The following is a 22,454-nucleotide window of genomic DNA, read 5'->3' on the forward strand; positions in this document are numbered from 1 at the left end:
TGTGGTTTGGTCAGCATCAACAAAGCACAAAACCAAGAATTCCACAACAGCTAGCCTCAATAATTATGCCCAAAGAAAACATTTTTTTTTATTGTAAAACTTTAGATTGCTTTTTCTCTTTTTCTCTTGCTAGGGTCGTGTCAATATTATAGTATTTACAAAGTGGAAGTGGGGAACTTTGGGTCCATTTGATAAAGTTGTTCTAGTAACGTTGTTTGTAAATTTTGAAAATACCTATGGGTAAAAAGTGTGTAAAAATACGTGTAATCTATATATATATATATATATATATATAAAACCGAAGCTTTTGAAGCTTCCACAATTTTCCACATCAGCACAATATTAAAAAAATAATAATAATTAAAAAACCTTCCTTTAAAAACTCCAAAAAAAACCCTATTCAAGCTTGACAATAAATAGGTTAAAACTTCTCTCTATAAGTTTATCGAATCCTTCTTCTCTCTATACGTTCTCATGCCTCCACCCCAAGCCAATCCCTTCCCCATGAATTAGAGTCCCAAGTGAAGAAAGAGATGTGAGTCTCTAAGAATAAAGGTTGTTGCTTTCCCTCTCAACTCTCTATATGTTCTCTGCCTCCAACCCAAGCCAATCCCTTCACCATAAATTAGAGTCCCAATTGGACAGCTTTTGCTATGTTGCTTTGTCCTGAACCACACAATTTGCAACCAGCGGCTGTATCTCCATCTGAAGCAGCATATCTGAAGCAGCATTATTGCTAAAAGTGTGTCCTCTGATGATCGCTCCACTCTTGCACAGACATACAACCTAACTTCTGATAAATGAGAGCTTCTTTTAACGCAATAGACCAAACTAGACGTGGTAACTCATGATATTGATAGTTATCTTTATATATATCCTTTTGGAGCAACATTATTGACGTTATTGGAAACTCATAATACCGATAGTTCTTTTCAAGAATATTATGGTATACTGATAGTTCTCTTCAACAAGATTATGGTTCTGATCATAGGATTTGTTATTAGTGCAGTGAAGGTTGATCTCTATTGAGTAGTCACATATTTTGTTTTGTTTTGTTTTGTTTCAATAAATTCTAGGATTATAATCTTCTAATTCGTTATGCCTTTTGGAACTTCCAACAGTCATGGATTATTCTTTTGAGGGTATCTTCACCTACAACCATCGGCTTAAAAAATTTACACCTTATTATAATTTATTTTATTTTTTAAGTTCTTTAATTAGAGTGCAATATTAGGAGTTATTAGAGAGACTCATGTTAGGATTAGGATTTATTAGAGAGACTCAAGTTAGAATTACGATTTCTGTTATTTAGGTTATCAGTTTAGAATTGTCTTTTTTTTTTTTTTTGGTTTAATAAATTTGAATTTAGGATCTAGATGATGATGATGATGATATACATGTGTGTGTGTGTGTGTGTGTGTGTGTGTGTGTGAATGTATTGGTTGATCTAGGGTTTGGTTTGAATTCTGGGTTTTTTGCTACTGCAATTCACTCGAAATTTTTACTATATTTTCACTAGGGGTGACCAATCTTTTTGTTATATTCTATATTGTGAAGTTCTATATTCTTTTGTTTTGTTTCAATAATTTCTAGGCTTTGAATCATCTAATTTATTATTATTATTTTTGAACTTTTGGAAATTTTAACGTCTGATTCTTTGATTTCTCACTTCTTCCTTTTTTGCAAGATCTGAAATTGTCTAACAGATTTCAATAACTATATCCACAAATTATTCTTTTGAAGGTAACTCATCTTTCTCTGTGTAATTACATAGATATATATATTTTGTTTTGTTTCAAAAAAAATTTTGGCTCAAAATATTCAAATTCTTTAATTTTTTTTGGCATTTTGAAAGTTTTAACATTTGAATTTTTGGGTTATTTTTTGCAATAATTGAATTTGTCAACTATATAGCCATGGATTAGTCTTTTGAGTGTAGCCACAACTTTCTTTTATATTTCTCTATTGTGTGATCAAATATTTTCATTATGCTTTAATAATTTCAGCTTTGAATCTCATACATGATACATTATACATTTATGCAAAATTTTCCCGTGCATTGCACGGATTAGCGACTAGTATTATTTAAACACTCAAAACTATTGCTCAAAATATCATACCGCCCCGAGTATTTACTACTATTTAGTATTTACAGGTCATAGTGACTAACAGCCCAATCTCTGTAACTGAAAAAGGCCCAGCCCACTCGTCAGCAATGGGGGCCCACTGGGGTTGGTGTTTTTTTCTCCAAATGTCGTTTTTTGTGGGCTTGGAAAGAGTGGTGATTTGATCAAACCAACTGAATTGATTTGCTGTGAACTTTATTGCTGTTTAAGTAAACAAGTGTTATTATCTCTTTCTGTCCCTTTTTATTTGCAACTTTAGTGTGCTAGGAATTTTTCTAAATAAATATAAGGATCTTTTTGAAATATTATATAATTTATGTTATGAGTGATCTTCAACCAAAAAAATAAAAATAAAAAATAAAAACGTAATGTTTTATGAGTGATCCATGGGTTTTATTATTATTATTATTATTATTATTATTATTATTTGAGAAATTCGTGAGTTTTAATTAGCTCAACAATTTAAAATCTATTATCATTGTTTATTTGTTATCATTGAAGGAACTTCATAAATTTAAATCTATCATATCTAACCAAAAACAATTACAAGTGATAAAGTTTGATTAAAATTTTATTTCATTTCAAAAATAATAATAATGGGTAAAATAAGGAATTAAATTTTATACTACGGTCCATTGAGTCCACTGCGGCCCATTTGGTCTATATATAAAAAGATGGGTTACACCAAAGTTAGGAGGGCTATTTAGAATCAAGACACCCCACCCACCAGGGAAAATATACTATTTGCGTCGACGATGTGCTAAAAATGGGTTGTGTAGTTGTGTGCAAGACAATGAGACAGTCCTCACATTGTGGCAAGGTCCTTCATCAAGGGGAGGGTAGGTGGTAGGCCCAATAAAAGTACACAAAAGATGACAAAATACCCATAAAATATTTTTAAACTGTATTTGATAATGAGGTTGGGAACTGCAACCAAGAAAAGTTGGAGAGGATTGTTGTTCTTGCATGGCAGCTTTGGTAGTTGATACCATTGAATCACACTTACACATGGGGTTAGTGAAGTGCCAACATCTATAGGATGTAACCAGATTCTATGATGATTACAAAGCTCATTCCTCGACAATAACCTAGATACATAGTCATTCTCAAGAAAATGGGTTCCGATGTAGTCTGATAGGTACATAATCAATTATTGTATTAAATGGAAAAGGAAGAGAGAACACACAGTAAAAAAGAGACATACATCAATAGATCATCTTTTCCCTCCCTCTTGGCAAACCTATTCACTAGAATCCCATAAGTGGTAACAAATAGCCATTTAGGCTCATTTTCCAAAATGCACAATTTTGATGGCAGAAACCTATGACAAGGTTGTTCAAATTGGAGTTCAGGTTCCTTTTGGGTTTACTTTCTGCGGAAAGATTTGACACGACTTCGATTGCAAATACATATAATCTCACTCGTTAGAAACCATATTTGCTGTATAAGTTGTTCTACCGTGACATCTTTTATTATATTTGTTGTATTAGTTGTTCTGCGGTGACATCTTTTAGTATATTTTCTGTGTTAGTTGTTCTGCCATGGCATTTTTTATCATATTCGCTATATCAATTGTTCTGTCATGGCATTCTTTATCATATTTGTTGTATTAGTTGTTCTGCCCTGGCATCTTTTATTATATTTGCTGTGTTAGGTGGTCTACCGTGGCACCCCTTTTTATATTTGCTGTATCAGTTGTTTTGTTGTGTCAAAAATTTTTGCCACTTTACTTTCTTCTGTTGTAGCTGGCCCACCTAACCATAGTCCAACTCGCTGCTTTTTGTGCTTTGTTGTCTACGCCCTTGGAACACTCGGCTTACGCACAAACTGGCCTATAGCATGGTCCTGCTAAGGTATTAGGCCAGCCCCAACTTCCTGGCCTGACCCACGACTTAAAGGGTTTGAACATAGCAAAACGAGCCCAACCTATTCACACAAAAAGGCATCAACAATTAGATATCCCTAAAATAGTACAATTCTTTTTTCTTGTTTCTTGTCTATTTAGTACATATACTACAGCCAGCAGAATGTTTGTACATGCATCTCATGTAAAGATCTTAATCTTAGGAGAAACTCACATTTGCCATATTCTTTTCTAGAATGTCCTCTAACTGTGTTAGAGCTTTCTTCTAATACTTCCGGTCTTTTAATCCTACTTGCAACATGAGAATGGAAAAAACAAAACTCAGGTAAAGGGTTCTTATAACTAAGTTTTGAAAAGAAACCAAAAAAGCAGAGAGAGAAAGAGAAGGGTTACTGTAACTCTGTAATGGGAGAGGCTCACCTCTAGTTTAAAAATATCCAACTTCCTCCCATTTTTATATAAACTAGTTGCAGACTCATGTGATGTGCGGGAAAATTTGATATGATTATTTTTTATTGGATAATTATTGAATTAATATATTAGATTGTATGTTTTCAAAAATTCATTATGTATTATTTGAAATTATGTTTTAAATTAGAAGTTTTTTTGTAGTATAACAAAATACATTTTTGCATTCCAGCTGAGGAGAGGAAATGGAATTATTGTCCAAACTCCAAAGATGATTACTTTAATAGAAGCTGAGTAAGTGATTTGGAAGGAAAACAAAGCCAAGTACCTAAGTAAATGATTCATTAAGAGAGCACAAAAGAGGCATAACCCAACTACACTAGTACAAAAGAAGTATACAAGAGATTCACCAACAGATATCGGAGAAAATTGCAAAGATCGTGCTACTCAAAGATACTGCCCATGTCTGCCATCCATTCAAACAAAGATCCAAGGAATGAGAGTTTCAAGTCAAAACTGAAGTTTCCACATTTCGAAACTCTGAGCATTTCTCTCTCCAAATACCCACTTGAGATAATGAGGGATTGCATTCCAAATGCCTACACTGCAATTTCAGCTAAACCAACCCTACCAACAAGCTAATAAATCAAGTCAAATCTCAATTTTCAGCTCTTTAGAGTAGATATCCAAGGGTAGTCTGCCTGGTTTTATCCACAGTCATCAATCGGCAAAAATATGAAGAAAAACTGAGTACAAATAATGATAATGATGGTTGTGATGACAACAATAATAATGAAAACAATGATAATGAGCATAGCACCAAAAATAAGTCATGTGGGTTTCAGTTTCCTAGCAGTATGGATATGTATCAACTCCAAACCACAGTCCAAGTTATTTCTAGCATGTCAGTTGACAAACAATGAAGGGATACTTTAGGTTAAAGAAAACGCACACAAAATGAAGACAACAATGAAGGGCTGGTCTTTTACCTCAATAGTCTAGTATGTATCCATTATGTGTTTCTCACGTATATGCATCAGTTTCGTCCTAAAATTGTTCTGATGCTTTAATCCTGGTGTAGATGATGCAAAGGAAACTTTTGGGGAACTTGTAATGCAATTAGTGTGGCGTGCATCTTTTCTTCCTGCATGACACACAAATCAGTCAGAGGTCATGCCATTAATGCACAATAGCATTATCTACCATATGAGATGTTCCTCAACAGAACCTTTTCCCTGGCCCCATATATAATATGTATGCAGTTTGTATTAGATTTTTTTTTTTTTTTTTTTTGAAAAGTTGAGAGTCCAAGCAGTCAAAGTTCATCTCTTGCCATATGGGACTTTTCTGTTATTTTGGTGGAACAAAAAGGAAGGGGAGATACACATTCAGATTGAGTTGGATCAAAATGCAGGAATCAACCATCCCAGAAATGGTCATTATTTCATTTCATAATCAAGGAGCAAAGTCAAAGTGGCATAGACCTGAACTCAACTTACGTAGTCTTAAATCAGGTTGGTCTCGTTTGTAGGCAGAAGTGCTTTATTCTATTTTTCATTTGTGTGTGTCGAATTAAACCTGGTACTTTTTTGTGAGGGAGCTTTTATAAAGGTGGATATTTTAAACATATACTAACTTACAATATCCCTTAATAAAAGGAAATGATGCCTTTAATTTATGATGGTCATAACTCATCATCATTCTAGTTAAATCTTCCACAATTACACTTGGAGAAACTGATGAGAGAAGCAACATGAAAACAAAGGATTTTAATTCATAATTTCTTGACCACAAAGAAGCTCATGAGAAAGAAATAAGAAAAAGAACAACAAATATTTTCACTAACTAAATTTAGTTGCACAAAAGCATCTTCTAACACAATACTGATATGAAGTTATCAAAGTTAACTTAGATAGGAGAAACATGAAAATTAATGAGTGAAAACCTAGTATGGTGGCAAATAAGGTAGATTTCAATCCACTCTGGGATTAGTAAAATGTTAATTGACCCATTTATGTAGAATGTTAGCAAAACCATCAATCTGCTACTCAAGAAATTATCAGCCACACATTTTTCTTAATTTACATATTATCAGCATTGGATTTAAAAAAAAAAAAAAAAAAAGTGAAATTTCTGTCCGCATTTGAACATAAAATCCATATCACACATTGATGAAGAAATAGTTTGCCTACAATTCTGTGGGTTAGGAGTTATGAATTTAAAGGTTTGTCATGACAAGTGTACCTTCTAGGTCCAAAATATCTGGTTTAGAACAAATCGCATTCATTTTATTTAGTCTAGTACTTCACACACTTTATAGATCTTATAAAATTTTCAAGATAGTTGCATTGGCAACATCAAAAAAAGACTACAGATATAATAGTCTAGCAAAGACAAAACCAAGCAATATCCATAGACAACAAAAAATCTTACTATTCTACCACTTCATTGCCCTGCAAAGCTGCAAAGTGTGCAAGTCAAAATATTTCATTGAAATTGTTTTGACTAATTGCCTCTTTATCAAATATGGCATCAGATAATACAACTTCAGATGCTCCTTGGGTGATATATTTTCTGACTAAATCTGTATAAGATTAGAAAACAGATAACATCACACTGCACGCAGAAAATAAGAATGTAAAACATATCAACTTCACAAATATTTCTGATGATAATTTCTCTTTAAGTTCTCCAAAAACACATGTTCTAAGAATACTGCAAGTTTGAATTTTAATCTATGAAAAGTACACATGAATTAAGAAATATTATTTTATGCATGATTTTCATTTATTGAAGGGCTGATACATGCATTTAAAACATAATAATAACTTAAAAAAGTTTAAAGGCACTCCCAATAATGGAGAGTTAAGAATACAATTCCCAGATGAAAAATCATATTTTCTTTCTTAGTTTGGATAATAAATAGCAGAAGGGTGGAATTTTGAATCTTTCTTACTTTTGAGCATGAACGCAAAAAATTAAACTAGTGAGGCCTTACAAGCTACAGGACAGACACAAAGTGAACAACCTATTATTATGCCCTGAGAAGCAACCATTGAGATGTGATGAAAAGGCCTCTTGCACAACTGGTGGAAACAGGATAATCAAATAAATAATTATCTTCGCATTAATATCCATTTGTCTATGAAACATGGAATGCATATGGAATGGGACAATGACTACCATATGAACTGCCCCATCTTCAACATCATTGAACATGTCAAGACTTGCCTTTACAATTTTGGCACCAGAGTCATATGCAGACAATATCTGTAAATCACAATCAGGTTTTAAGTTTTCTTTCCAAGGAATATAGCTCAAAAGTTTCGAATCTCAAACAGAACGCTAGAAAACAAATCACTCTGAATAGAAGTGCCCAACAAGATAAACATTATAAGAAGTCAAGTGCTTAAAGAAAAATTCTAAAAAAAATCTGTAAAAGCTTAGAAATGAAAGAAAGCTTAAGTTTTAAAAGATGCCCTTACTTCTGTTGGGGTCATTACACCAGGTATGTACAAAACTTCACCACATTGGGCATCAACCATAATGTCCCAACAGCCAATGAGCACGTTTAGAGTAAACAGAAGAAAGGGTACTAATGATGTCTCCTAACAGGTTTGTTTAGGTTTTAATTCAAGATAGAAAGCTACAAGAACAGCATAGAATTGATAAAGTAGGTTTTAATGTATAGAATTGAAAAATAGAAGATGTGATGAATGGTAAATTGTAAAATGATATGTTAAAATTGATAAAGTAGGTTTTGATGCGTTAAAATAGCATTTGGCGCAGCATAGCTGATGAGAATGCTCTTAGTTCCACCTGATTTATCACCATTATATTCTGACAGGTGTTAGAAGAAGAAGCATAGCACGAAGAAAATGGATATGTTAGCGAACACAAATTTAGAAAGTAAAACACCTTTGATAGAGGCTGGTCATGGTGAAGAAGAAACTAAGAAAAGGTGGTGGCAGAAAGTGTTGGACGTGGAAGAGGCCAAGAAACAAGTCTTGTTTTCCCTACCAATGATTCTTACAAACGTTTTCTATTACTTGATCACCTTGGTATCTGTCATGACCTTGGTGTCTGTCATGTTTGCCGGCCACCTTGGTGAGCTTGAGCTTGCTGGAGCCACTCTTGCAAACTCTTGCGCAACTGTCACCGGCTTTGCTTTCATGGCAACTCTTATCTGTTATTGTAGTTATGTGATGAATATCTAAACCTTCTTTTTCCTCCTATGTTACCCTTTAGTCTTTAAAGAACATATGATTAAAAAAAAGGCAGCAAGAAAATATTAGTATATAAAGGATATCAAGGTACAAGTAAATACGATTTGGTATTTTATATGATCATTGATATTGTTAAACTTTCTTTTAGTACTTTTTTTTTTCCGGGGGGGGAAGGTAGATATGGATAAGCACGGCCACAATTTTTTTTTTTTTTCCAAACTGTTTTTTTATATGAATGAAAATCAAGTTAGTCTGTGGATAAGCACTGCAACATAATCATTGCTGGGAGGGAAAAACGGTTATGCTATCTAGTAAGGAGTACAAAGGATATCAAGGTACAAGTAATCTAAAATATGACAGTTGGGTCTATTTGGGTTTTGGCTGGGTTTAATTGGTGTAGGTTGCATGAGGTTTTTGAGTTTTTGTGGAGTGTTTTTTAGGTTTAGATTAACGCGGATGGGTCGGTTTCATGAGGTTTTTGGCTTTCTGTGGAGTGGTTGCTAGGTTTTGTGGGTTTAGGTGGCAGTGGCGGCGTTGTGGACCTGCAATTTATAGTAGTATCTAACATCACTCTTTCAATAACCGACACAAGCTCTCTCTTCAAAATTTTGATGTTAGGAGTTAGGACGCATAAGTTAATGCAAGTAACATTGCGTTAGTAGAGAATTCAAAGAAAATCTTAATGCAAATATCAGCCCAAAAGCATCAATATCCAAGCACCAATACCACCACATTAATTTATTCTTTACTTTCCAAAACTCCATTCATTCTCACTCTTCTCACCCCCAAAGTCCTACCTTTTTTCTCTCTCTAAACTCACCTTTTTTCTCTACGCTGACCCTGTCAACACCTAGGTTGCGTGGGCCATAAGTATCTGGATTTTTGGCAAGGCAAAGAGTTGTTGTCACCTTTTTTTTACTCCACACTCCACAAATCTTTCTCCTTTGGCCCCTTCTTGATTCTCGAATCAATCCATTTTAAAAAGGCGTAAATTTACCTTTAATCCCTACATTTTGAACCTTTTTAAAATGTGCTAAATCATCCACCATCACCTTATCAATGTGGTGACATGAATAATATTCATCATTGTTAAATTCACCAAAACTTGCAATAACGCCACCATCCACCTCATCTATCCTTAATACCCAACCGGAAAAGTTGATTCAAAGCTGGTTCTACAACTATTCCGTTCTGTCTCCATCTCATTGAATTTTGTTTTGACAAGAATAAAAATATTGGGATGTTGGTCCCTCACAATGTTGGGAGCTTCTTATAACAAAGGTTAACCCACACCGGATTACCCGAACCAATCTTCCAGTTATCCAAAGTAACTTGAACAAAAGGAGGATGTGGACTTAGAAACTAAGCCTACTAACCAAGCTACTTCATTTATAGCATCTCCTTTTACCGCCCACCAGCAATGTTGGAAAATGCCACAGTAATATCCATTCATTCTAGGGGCTTTATCTCCCCTCATCTCCTTAAGAGCTTTGACTATCTCATCCTTTTCAAAATCCTGTTCCAGCACCAATTTATCTGCCTCAGCTATGAAAGAAAAAGCCAACCCATCTTCTGTTGGCCTCCAAAACTCAAGTCTTTTTGTAAAGGAATTCATAAAGATTAACTATCTAGTTCCTTCCCTCAGAATCCTCCTAATAAACTGTTCCATTCACCTCATTGACCAATTGTCCTAATAACTTTTTAAAGCAAAAAATAAGATAGATCTCTTCATGCCTATAACTTATCCGTTTTGAAAACACTTTGTTGGACACAAGTTTCTTCCTGTACATCAACATCAAATTTTTCTAGAATTGGGAAATTCACAATAAATAAACAAAGCCTCAATTCTTATATTTAAGGGTAAAATACAGTTTACTCCATTGTAGCTCTACTTCATTTCAATTTAACACACTGACTTTCAATTGTTGCAAACCATTTTCTTTCAAATTATGGCGTCTGTGAGCTAAACCTTTAATGTCCCTGCCCAATTTGGTTCTGAGTCACCAGTTACTTCAGCTTTTGCAACTCCAATTTCCGTTCTTCACACTCTTTCTGCAGTTCCAGTAAAGAGTGTTTCTTCTTGTTCCACCATCTGTGAGAATTTTAAAACAGTGGAAGAAATTAAAATTCAGCTCCGGCTAAATTTTTTTAAATAATCTGTAGAGAAAAGCACAAAATAAGAAAGATCACTTCAAGCCTATGAGTTATCCTTTTCAGTGAACCCAATGACACAAACTTTCAATTGCTACAGTTGAACCACTAAGTTTGGATTAAAATGAAATTGTTAGGATTTCATCCAAATTAATGGATTTTTCATTTTGTTGGTAAGTAATTTACCCCCTTATGTTTTGATCCACTCACAATTCAATATCACAGATGTTTTTAATTGCTATGTTTTAACTCCTAAGGTTTGAACTGGAATGAAGTCATTAAGGTTATATATGTTGGATTGAATTCTAACAATTTTGTTTTAGTCCAAAATTTAAGGAGTCAATATAACAATTGAAAATTTGTGTAATAAAATTGTGGAAGGACTAAACCACAAGAAAGTAATTGTGAAAGGACTAACCCAGCAACCAGTTCCACAAAAAAACCCAAAACACTTCATTGTTTTCTTGAACTTTTCACAGACCAGAGTAACTCTCTTCACTCCCAAGCCCCAACTCAACTTTCTGTGGTTTCTCTCTGGTTTCTTCATTTCCCAAATTTCTCTCATTTTCACAAGCGAATCATGTCGATTGTCGCGGAGGCTGTTGCGGGGGCTGCTTCATCTACTTTCTTTGATGTGCTGTTTGACAACTCAAGCTCCCCTGATTTGTTGAAGATCTTTCGGCAAAAGAACGTTGATGCTGATCTCAAGAAGTGGAAGAGAACGTTGCTGAAAATCCATGCTGTAGAGGCAGATGACAAGCAGGTTGGTGAAGATTTGGCTGGATGAGCTGGAAGACTTGGTTTATGATGTGGACGACATCTTGGACGAGTTTGAAAGCATGGGTTTGCTTGTCTGTGATATTGAATTGTGACAGTGGATCAAAACATAAGGGGGTTTCTACGATAAAGAAAGAGAGAAAAGGAAAAGTGGTTTACCAGGTAGAACTGTGATGCTTCTTCTGCTTGCTCTCTCTCTAGTCTCTACTGTATTGTATTCAGCTCTCTAGTAGATACCCATTTGTGAAAGAGGTTAAAGGGGCGGGTGAAAACCTTTTTCTAATATCTATAGCCTTTTGAACCTAAAAAGTAACTTGTCAATAAAATTTAAATTTTTTAAAAGTTTTATTTTAAGGTATTGATAATTCAAAACATTGTATTATTTAAATAAGTTATATAACTTATTAAAAAAATTAGAAAAAAGTTATAACTTTATTTTTCCGCATCATAATCTGAAATAAGTTGTATAACTTTTGTTTTTATTGTAATTATTTATGTATAATAATAGTTTTTTGGAATTCATGGTCATCTTATTATGTCACTACTTGCATCAATTCATAATTTTTTTTTAAAAGTAAAAGTTAATAAAATCTCATACAAAAAATGCAGTCTGAAATTTCGTAAGAATGAACAAATTTTAGATAAAATGGTCAAAATTAGGCTGATATGTCCTGAATTTGCATTGAAACAAAATTAAGGGATGTGATTGTTATACCGGTTTATGTATAGGAACAGAAAATTCATGCCATTCCAATCAAAACATAACCACTTTCAAAACTTTAATATTAATTTTTTTTTAAAGAAGATAATCTTGAACTCTTAATTATAATTTACAACACTTCCACATCAATTTTAATTTGGATTGTCATCAAGGCATCCAAGTCAACATAGATTTCAGAATAAAATGGTGAATTTGGAAGCGAGATCTATATTTTCTAATAATTTTGGATTTAAAATAAATGCTCTCAATCCAAACTTGTCTTTTCTTATTCTTAAATAAATGCATCGAAATAAACCGAAATGCAATGTTGATGTGACTCAACATGAGCATAATAACAATAGATGTAAGACTTTGCTTTTAGATATTATATACATAGATTACATTTGATCTAAAAAATATAAGTAGTCATTCTTTTTTCTTGATCTAAGGGTGTTCATTATGGGCAATTGTGAGGTGAATGGAACAGTTTATTAGGAGGATTTTGAAGTGTTTTTTTGTGGAACAGTTTATTCGGACAATTGTATGATGTTTTTGGGTTTTTGTGGAACTAGTTGCTAGGTTTTGTTCAGGAATGGTTGGCTGTGGTGCAGTGATGGTTGAATGATTTGGTTTGGTGGTGGCTAGTTATGGTGCGGTGGTGGCTAACTGAATGGCTCAATCGTGGTTGATTGTGCTAAGAGGATAGTGAAAAAATAAATATTTATATGAAGTAAGAAAGTATTGAGTTTGATGCATATATATAAAAAAACACGGATAGCTAAACTGGAAAAAATAGTATTTTTTAGGTTAGTTTAACTAAAAATTTTAGTAGTCTGACTTGAATGCTCGCTTCTAGCAAGTTTAGGCTATCTATTAAAAAGTTGAACTCAAATACATTTATGTGTTTGTAAACAAGTCCACCCATTTCATAGTAAATAGTTTTTAACAATTTGATCAATCGTGGTTGACTGTGCTAAGAGGATAGTGAAAAAATAAATATTTAAATGAAGTAAGAAAGTATTGAGTTTGATGCATATATATAAAAAAACACGGATAGCTAAACTAGAAAAAATAGTATTTTTTAGGTTAGTTTAACTAAAAATTTTAGTAGCTTGACTTGAATGCTCGCTCCTAGCAAGTTTAGACTATCTATTAAAAAGTTGAACTCAAATACATTAATGTGTTTGTAAACAAGTCCACCCATTTCATAGTAAATAATTTTTAACAATTTGATCAATTGTGGTTGATTGTGCTAAAAGGATAGTGAAAAAATAAATATTTAAATGAAGTAAGAAAGTATTGAGTTTGATGCATATATATAAAAAACACGGATAGCTAAACTAGAAAAAATAGTATTTTTTAGGTTAGTTTAACTAAAAATTTTAGTAGTCTGACTTGAATGCTCGCTTCTAGCAAGTTTAGACTATCTATTAAAAAGTTGAACTCAAATACATTAATGTGTTTGTAAACAAGTCCACCCATTTCATAGTAAATAATTTTTAACAATTTGATCAACCTAATTTTTATATATTTATAAATACAAATTATTTTGTTTGAGTAATTCAAATAATATAATTTTAATTATAATTTAGTTTTTATTTATTTGCTTGATTTGTGAAGGAATAAAAAAAAATTAGTCATAATATTTACCATATACAAAAAAGAATAAGTCAATCAAGTAGTTTGTAAACAAGTTCAATAAGTATTAATCGTATAAGGTTATCTATATTATATGACGCCTCTCTAGAGAGAGAGAGAGAGAGAGAGAGAGAAGAGAGAGAGAGAGAGAGAGAGAGAGAGAGAGAGAGAGAGATTTGGTGGTCTTCATAAAAATGATGAATAGGATCAACCAAGCCCGATTCTCCCAACACCAAAATCCAAATCTTCTGTACCCATCATATCCAAAAAGACATATTATACCCTATATATCATCGTGAGGAACAATCCAAAATTTCCCACACATTCAGTACCTTTCTTCTATGTCTCAATCCATTTTATTGTCATATGGATCTCAAAGTCTCAATGATATAGAACAGACAGCACATGCATTCCTTGAACAGCAGGGGCGCAGGAAGTCACAACGCAAGATCAAAGGGGGTACCAGTAGGGGGCATCGGGGTAACAGTGTCGGAATTGCATGAAATTTGGCAGGTTAAAGGGAAACGACGATCTGATCCAGACTCATGTCATGAACGTCACCAAAATTTAGGCGAATTCCTTCATTAAGGCCCGATAACAGCGTTTTTGCTATTTATAGTAATATTTGTTTTTCCTTAATAACTTTTAGTTTAAAAGTCAGAATAAGGTCCCGTCTATTTTGGGACGACCCTTAAGGTCAGTAGTTTATGATTCTGTAGTTAACTCAATTTTGCCATTTTTGGTAAAATTCGGTAATTTTGTCCCCTAATCGCTTAATTAGCGCGAATTAGGGTTTTAAACGTTTTTTCTTAGTATTTATATGTTTTGTAGCCGTCAGAGGCAAATTAGACTATTATCAATAAACACAGACTTTTGTCAAATTTTCTTCTGGTGGATTCCAGTTTTATCTCCTTGTGGATTCAGGGAAACCCCTCGTGGATTCGAGGTTTACTACCAGAAACTAACAGTTTAGTTTCTGTTTCATCAAGAGAGCATCGTGTATGTTTCTCTTCAGGCTTCCACGACATCACTCAACCTGAATTTCAATGCTATAGAGCTGGCTTCTATTCTATTGAGCTAAATGTGTAACATTCTTTGTATGAATCACCTAGTGCTTTTGGCACTACGTCCACTCCTACGTACCTCTGTGTACTTCTGTGTCTCATAATCTTTCTCCTCTTTCTAACGAAATTTTTTTATCACTTATCAAAACAACAAGGGTCCAGTTAATGGCATATATTAATCATCTATATTAGAAAAGTTTTTATGGGAAATTGAAATAAATATTAAAACAATTAATTATTTTTTCATAAAAAATTTCCTAAAATAGTTTACTAATGACATATGTTAGCAAAACCCAAACAACGATAAGTCCTTGTCTTGTTACCTTTGAGAGCTTGAATTCTTGGCCAAAACAAGGTCAGCTTAGAAACGCCGTAGAGTGTAGACACCAACTTACAGCTTTATAATTTTTCAAATAATTTTTTTTTTCTATGAACTACTTTACAAATTAAACACAATTTTTGTCATCATTTCTTCCATTTATGATTGAACCTGTACTTTACAGAGGATGCAAATATTTTCCTTATTCTGGATAATGTAGAATAACTTAAAATTAGTATTGCAGAAAAAGTTTTTAGCATTATTTTTGCATTCCAGCTGAGGTGAAGAAATGGAATTATTGTCCGAACTCCAAAGATAATTACTTTAATAGAAGCTGAGTAAGTGGTGTAAAATTAGTGATTTAGAAGGAAAACAAAGCCAAGTAACCAAGTAAATGATTCATTAAGAGAGCACAAAAGAAGCATAACCCAACTACCCTAGTACAAAAGAAGTATACAAGAGATTCACCAACAGATATCAGAGAAAATTGCAAAGATCATGCTACTCAAAGGTACTGCCCATTTCTGCCATCCACTCAAACAAAGATCCAAGGAATGAGAGTTTCAAGTCAAAACTGAAGTTTCCACATTTCGAAACTCCGAGCATTTCTCTCTCCAAATACACCACTTGAGAGAATGGGGGATTGCATTCCTAATGCCTACACTGTAATGAAGACTAAACCGACCTTACCAACAAGCTAATAAATCAGTTCAAGGCTCAATTTTCTGCTCTTCAAAGTAGATATCGCATGGTTTATTCATAGTCATCAATCTGCAAAGATATGAAGAAAACTGAGTACAAATAATGATAATGATGGCTGTGATGACAACAATAATAATGAAAACAATGACAATGAGCATAGCACCAAAAATATTTCAAAAGTCATGTGGGTCTCAGTTTCCTAGCAGAATGGATATGTATCTACTCCAAACCACAGTCCATGTTATTTCTAGCCTGTCAGTTGACAAACAATGAAGGGATACTTTAGGTTAAAGAAAACGCACACAAAATGAAGACAACAATGAAGGACTGGTCTTTTACCTCAATAGTCTAGTATGTATCCATTATGTATTTCTAGCGTATATGCATCAGTTTTGTCCTAAAATTGTTCGGATGCTTTAATCCTGGTGTAGGTGACGCAAAGGAAACTTTTGGGGAACTTGTAATGCAATTAGTTTAGCGTGCACCTTTTCTTCCTGCATGACACAAATCAGTCAGAGGTCATGCCATTAATGCACAATAGCATTATCTACCATATGAGATGTTCCTCAACAGAACCTTTTCCCTGGCCCCATATATGATATGTATGCAATTTGTATTAGATTTTTTTTTTTTGGGAAAGTTGAGAGTCTAAGCTGTCAAAGTTCATCTCCTGCCATATGGGACTTTTTTGTTGTTATTTTGGTGGAACAAAAAGGAAGGGGAGATTCACATTCAGATTGAGTTGGATCAAAATGCAGGAATCAACCATCCCAGAAATGGTCATTATTTCATTTCATAGTCAAGGAGCAAAGTCAAAGTGGCATAGACCTGAACTGAACCAACCTAGTCTTAAATCAGGTTGGTCTCGTTCGTAGGCTGAAGTGCTTTATTCTATTTTTCATTTGTGCGTGTTAAATTAAACCTGGTACTTTTTTGTGAGGGAGCTTTTATCAAGATGGACAATTTAAACATATACTAACTTACAACATCCCTTAATAAAAGGAAATGATGCCTTTAATTTATGATGGTCATAACTCATCATCATTCTAGTTAAATCTTCCACAATTACACTTGGAGAAACTAATGAGAGAGGCAACATGAAAGCAAAGGATTTTAATTCATGGTTTCTTGACCAACGACGCCACGTTATGGTCAGGGTGTTCTAGGAACACCTTGACCTGAATATATATATATATATATATAATAATTAATTTTTTTTATTTGTTTACCCTTAAAAAGGGGGGGGGGGGGGGGGGGGGGGGGGGGGGGGGGGGGGGGGGTTGTGTTAGTGAATTCCTCAAATAGGAATTTATGGGGAGCCACAACTTAAATGTGCTCATTGCTACTTCGTCGTTTCTTCTGCCTATATTGTTATACAACTCCCAAAATTGATCATAGTAAGCACAAAGGGTTTCCCCCTTGCACATTGAATCGATATGAGAGAATAGATGGGCTGTGGAACTCAGTTGCAGGTCACGAAACTCAGTTGCAGGTCACGAATTTGGCCCCAAAAGCCTATGTGAGCTCCTCAAAACTATGGATAGAACCATTCTCCAGTCTATCAAACCATCTCATAGCTGTCGACCCTAGGCTCAATGGAAAGATCTTGCACATTAACTGTTCGTTTCTAGAATACAAAGCCATACTTTGATTGAAATAACTTACATGCTCCACAAAATCAGTCCAACCATAGTAGATCATGAACGTAGGCCTGACAAAGTGGTGCGGGACCCTCATCCTCCCTATCTTCTTGGAAAAAGGGGAATGTGAAATCTGCCATAGAGCTCGGCTCACTGCATCCAAGGACATCGGCCCAAAATTGGTCTAGACCAAATGTCATCCACCCACAATATATATACACACAAATTTATATGACATTTTTACAATTATCATGCATATGAAATATTTATAAGATTTATTTGTCTAGTGTAAAATGCTAAAGTTGATGCAAATATAGTGACCCCATGACTTTTATCCCTCCTAAAAAAAAAAATTGAAGTTAATATTAAATCCTAAAAAAAAAGACCAAAATCTTGATGTTGATTCACTCAATTTTTTCTAGCTCAGTTCATTTATCATTGTTCTCTTTCCCTCTCTCTCTCTTGTATTTTACACTTACGCATAGGAAATTTAGAGTCTATTTGGGAACAGCTTATTTAGCTGAAACTGAAATTTTTTTTGTTAAAAGTACTGTAAATAAATGTAAAAGTTAACTAAAATAGTACAGTGAGACCTATGAATAGTACTAAAAAGTGCATTAGGACCCCTGAGTAGTACCAAAAATAAGTTAAATAGTAGCAAGAATAAACTAAATAGTAAAATAAGTTGACTTAAAACTCTAATCCCAAATGCAACCTTAGTATCCACTAATTAAGGGTTTCTAATACAGGTACACAATGGCATTCATTGTGATCATTTTAATTCTAGCTGGGATCACCACATCCGCTTCCACCACCACCACAACCAACTCCACCAAGCTAGAGCTGCTACATAGAGAGAGAAATGGCAATTATAGCCATTGGTTTCAACAAAGAATGAAACGTGATGCCAAAAGGGTTGCGTACCTTATGAATCACATATCACTCCAGAAATGGAAAGACACTGATGGCATAACTATTGTGTTGGGTTGGCTAAAACAAGTATCAAACAAATCCACTCCGAGTGCTCGAGGGATGTCTATGGTTTGTGCAATAAAAGCATCATGGAATGCTTCATAAGCTACTTTTGGAAATCCACTCATGGTGGTCCCCGAGTCCATGATCACTCCTCCATCACCTGATTCTGTTAGATGAAAAATATCTTCGAAAATAGGCAGCCGAATGCCTTCGACTCCAAGCCCTATCATCTAAACATAGTAAAAACTTGGGTTATTTATGCTGGAAAGCAAAGGAACCCATACAGAACCTGTTGAGATAGCTTATCTTCCTATCACAAGTGATCCAGACACCTGGCTATCTCTGCTGGGCAAACAGTAGCTGAAAAATCCACCAACTGGAATCTCATACACAAGGGATAAGGGTCCAGCTCCGAATCCCATAGTCCCAGCTTGATGACTAAATGTGCCCTTCTTCGTATAACCACACCCTATAGCCATGTTTAGGATTCTAACATCCCCAAACACTATAGTTTTAAACACAAGGGTTCCTTTGGACTCAGACCGATCACCATATGATGCTCGGTATGAGCAACTACCCTTATGATCACAATCCTTCTTTCCATTGAGTCCATCACAAGCTGAAGATTCACATGGTATTTCTGTGTAACTAGAAGATCGTGTTGGATCAAAAATAGGGTCAAATTGGCTATGGCATTGCTGGCACTTTTGGCTTTGTACCCAAATTAGGTCACTCCCAGTGTCCATGATTACATGTTGGACTATTGGTGGGGAACCTATCTCTATCGAAATGATGTACTCACCAACTCCTTCGTTGATTTTGTGGGAGAAGTTGTGTCTGGTGTGAACAAAGGAGTTGGTGAGTACATCATTTCGATAGAGATAGGTTCCCCACCAATAGTCCAACATGTAATCATGGACACTGGGAGTGACCTAATTTGGGTACAATGCCAAAAGTGCCAGCAATGCCATAGCCAATTTGACCCTATTTTTGATCCAACACGATCTTCTAGTTACACAGAAATACCATGTGAATCTTCAGCTTGTGATGGACTCAATGGAAAGAAGGATTGTGATCATAAGTGTAGTTGCTCATGCCAAGCATCATATGGTGATCGGTCTGAGTCCAAAGGAACCCTTGTGTTTGAAACTATAGAGTTTGGGGATGTTAGAATCCTAAACATGGCTATATGGTGTGGTTATACGAACAAGGGCACATTTGGTCATCAGGCTGGGATTATGGGATTGGGAGCTGGACCCTTATCCCTTGTGTATAAGATTCCAGTTGGTGGATTTTTCAGCTACTGTTTGCCCAGCAGGGATAGCCAGGTGTCTAGATCACTTGTGATAGGAAGAGAAGCTATCTCAACAGGTTCTGTATGGGTTCCTTTGCTTTCCAGCATAAAGAACCCAAGTTTTTACAATGTTCGGATGATAGGGCTTGGAGTCGGAGGCATTCGGCTGCCTATTTCCGAAGATATTTTTCATCTAACAGAATCAGGTGATGGAGGAGTGATCATGGACTCGGGGACCACCATGAGTAGATTTCCAAAAGTAGCTTATAAAGCATTCCGTGATGCTTTTATTGCACAAACCATAGACATCCCTCGAGCACCCGGAGTGGATTTGTTTGATACTTGTTTTAGCCGACCCAACACAATAGTTATGCCATCAGTGTCTTTCCATTTCTGGAGTGATATGTGATTCATAAGGTACACAACCCTTTTGGCATCACGTTTCATTCTTTGTTGAAACCAATGGCTATACTTGTCATTTCTCTCTCTATGTAACAGCTCTAGCTTGGTGGAGTTGGTTGTGGTGGTGGTGGAAGCGGATGTGGTGATCCCAGCTAGAATTAAAATGATCACAATGAATGCCATTGTGTACCTGTATTAGAAACCCTTAATTAGTGTATACTAAGGTTGCATTTGGGATTAGAGTTTTAAGTCAACTTATTTTACTATTTAGTTTATTCTTGCTACTATTCAACTTTTTTTGGTACTATTCAGGGGTCCTAATGCACTTTTTGGTACTATTCATGGGTCTCACTGTACTATTTTAGTTAACTTTTACATTTATTTACAGTACTTTTAACAAAAAAATTTCAGTTTCAGCTACATAAGCAGTTTCCAAATAAACCCTAAATTTCCTATGCATAAATGTAAAATACAAGAGAGAGAGAGGGAAAGAGAACAATGATAAATGAACCGAGCTAGAAAAAATTGAGTGAATCAACATCAAGATTTTGGTCTTTTTTTTTTAGGATTTGAAATCAACTTCAAATTTATTTTTTAGGAGGGATAAAAGTCATAGGGTCACTATATTTGCATCAACTTTAGCATTTACACTAGACAAATAAATCTTATAAATATTTCATATGCATGATAATTGTAAAAATGTCGTATAAATTCGTGTGTATATATATTGTGGGTGGATGATATTTGGTCTAGACCAATTTTGGGCCAATGTCCTTGGATGCAATGAGCCGAGCTCTATGGCAGATTTCACATTTCCCTTTTTCCAAGAAGATAGGGAGGATGAGGGTCTCGCGCCACTTTGTCAGGCCTACGTTCATGATCTACTATGGTTGGACTGATTTTGTGGAGCATGTAAGTTATTTCAATCAGAGTATGGCTTTGTATTCTAGAAACGAACAGTTAAGGTGCAAGATCTTTCCGTTGAGCCTAGGGTCGACAGCTATGAGATAGTTTGATAGACTGGAGAATGGTTCTATCCATAGTATTAAGGAGCTCACATAGGCTTTTGGGTCCAAATTTGTGACCTGCAACTGAGTTCCACAGCCCATCTATTCTCTTTTATCGATTCAATGTGCAAGGGGGAAACCCTTTGTGCTTACTATGATCGATTTTGGGAGTTGTATAACAATATAGGCAGAAGAAACGAAGAATTAGCAATGAGCACATTTAAGTTGTGGCTCCCCATAAATTCCTATTTGAGGAATTCACTAACACAACCCCCCCCCCCTCCTCACGCACCCCCGAAGACATGCAATAGCTCATGGAATAGATAGAAGAATATAAGAGGCTCAATGACAACCAGCTCCAAGTAAGGGGGAAGGGTCATGTCGTTGTGCTTGACAGAAGGGAGACTAGGACAGAAAATTTTCCTCCAATGCAAAGAAAAGATCCCAGATTTTAGAATCCTAATCCTTGGGAGGAGGTTGTGAACTTAGCTTTCAAGGAGCTGATGCATAAAATCTTGGAGACGATAAAGCATGAGACTTTCCTTCGTTGGCCTAGTAAGATGAGCGGTGACCCTTCAAGAAGAAATCAGAATCTTTATTGCACTTACCACAAAGACAAGAGCCATATCATCGAGCAATGCCAAACTTTCTGAGATCACTTAGAGTAGTTGGCCAAAGCCGGGCTCTTGAAGTAATTCATGATGACTGAAGGGGTTGGACCTTCGAAATCCAATTCGGGTAGTCGAGAAAGGCTCGTGCCACCTTTCCTGGGAATCATTGAGGTCATTCATATTGTGCCGATGAGTGGCAACCATGGTAATGGGTGCTGAGGGATCTTGACTAATACCCCTCAACAAGATTAGGACATTAGAGCTTGGCAGGAAAAGAGACGAAGGTCGACGGAGGAAATGATCGGGTTCAATGATAAAAATCTGAGGGGAGACTCAAAGGTAACCTAACCTCTCCCTTTAAAATTGCTATTAACGAGATGAACACATTTTTTGGTCTCCTCCTAAGCGATATGTCACTCTCTTGATGGTATTCTATCCCTACGTCGTTAGGATCCCCATATTTAGTCTTAAAGGCACTAAGACTTTTAGGATTATTGAGCAAATGGGCAAACCCACCCATAACTAAACTAGAAAGTAAGGAAGCAAACAA

At 35.1% G+C, this 22,454-nt stretch overlaps 2 protein-coding genes and 4 long non-coding RNA genes across 7 annotated transcripts; 2 read left to right on the plus strand and 4 right to left on the minus strand.

The window, feature by feature from the left end:
• The first annotated feature begins 414 nt into the window (after positions 1 to 414).
• On the plus strand, positions 415 to 8,607 carry LOC136069690 (uncharacterized). Its single transcript, XR_010630909.1, has 3 exons — positions 415 to 840; positions 4,631 to 5,912; positions 8,246 to 8,607. It is a non-coding gene; the product is annotated as an uncharacterized LOC136069690 (long non-coding RNA).
• LOC136061285 (uncharacterized) lies at positions 6,831 to 8,272 on the minus strand. Its single transcript, XR_010630910.1, has 2 exons — positions 7,884 to 8,272; positions 6,831 to 7,668 (listed from the first exon to the last, which is right to left on the minus strand). It is a non-coding gene; the product is annotated as an uncharacterized LOC136061285 (long non-coding RNA).
• A 1,731-nt stretch (positions 8,608 to 10,338) lies between the features above and the next one.
• Positions 10,339 to 11,812, minus strand: LOC136069691 (uncharacterized). Of its 2 annotated transcripts, XR_010630912.1 has the most exons (3): positions 11,712 to 11,812; positions 11,194 to 11,628; positions 10,339 to 10,716 (listed from the first exon to the last, which is right to left on the minus strand). It is a non-coding gene; the product is annotated as an uncharacterized LOC136069691 (long non-coding RNA). The 2 variants fall into 2 exon arrangements; XR_010630911.1 differs by having other exon boundaries at positions 11,194 to 11,812.
• Positions 11,813 to 15,596: 3,784 nt separating this feature from the next.
• Positions 15,597 to 16,475, minus strand: LOC136069662 (uncharacterized). Its single transcript, XR_010630895.1, has 2 exons — positions 16,315 to 16,475; positions 15,597 to 16,044 (listed from the first exon to the last, which is right to left on the minus strand). It is a non-coding gene; the product is annotated as an uncharacterized LOC136069662 (long non-coding RNA).
• A 2,072-nt stretch (positions 16,476 to 18,547) lies between these two features.
• On the minus strand, positions 18,548 to 19,336 carry LOC111992168 (protein ASPARTIC PROTEASE IN GUARD CELL 2). The gene is made up of 2 exons (XM_065778433.1): positions 18,923 to 19,336; positions 18,548 to 18,820 (listed from the first exon to the last, which is right to left on the minus strand). Exons 1-2 carry the CDS (start codon positions 19,334 to 19,336, stop codon positions 18,548 to 18,550), a joined length of 687 nt encoding a protein of 228 aa, XP_065634505.1.
• Positions 19,337 to 19,342: 6 nt separating this feature from the next.
• Positions 19,343 to 20,293, plus strand: LOC111992167 (protein ASPARTIC PROTEASE IN GUARD CELL 2). The gene has a single exon (XM_065778434.1). The coding sequence runs from the start codon at positions 19,343 to 19,345 to the stop codon at positions 20,291 to 20,293; it is 951 nt and encodes a 316-aa protein (XP_065634506.1).
• The last annotated feature ends 2,161 nt before the right edge of the window (positions 20,294 to 22,454 follow it).

The sequence above is a fragment of the Quercus suber genome, unplaced genomic scaffold (genome assembly GCF_002906115.3).
Source record: "Quercus suber isolate HL8 unplaced genomic scaffold, Cork oak 2.0 scaffold_183, whole genome shotgun sequence".
NCBI classification, from domain to species: Eukaryota; Viridiplantae; Streptophyta; class Magnoliopsida; order Fagales; family Fagaceae; genus Quercus; species Quercus suber.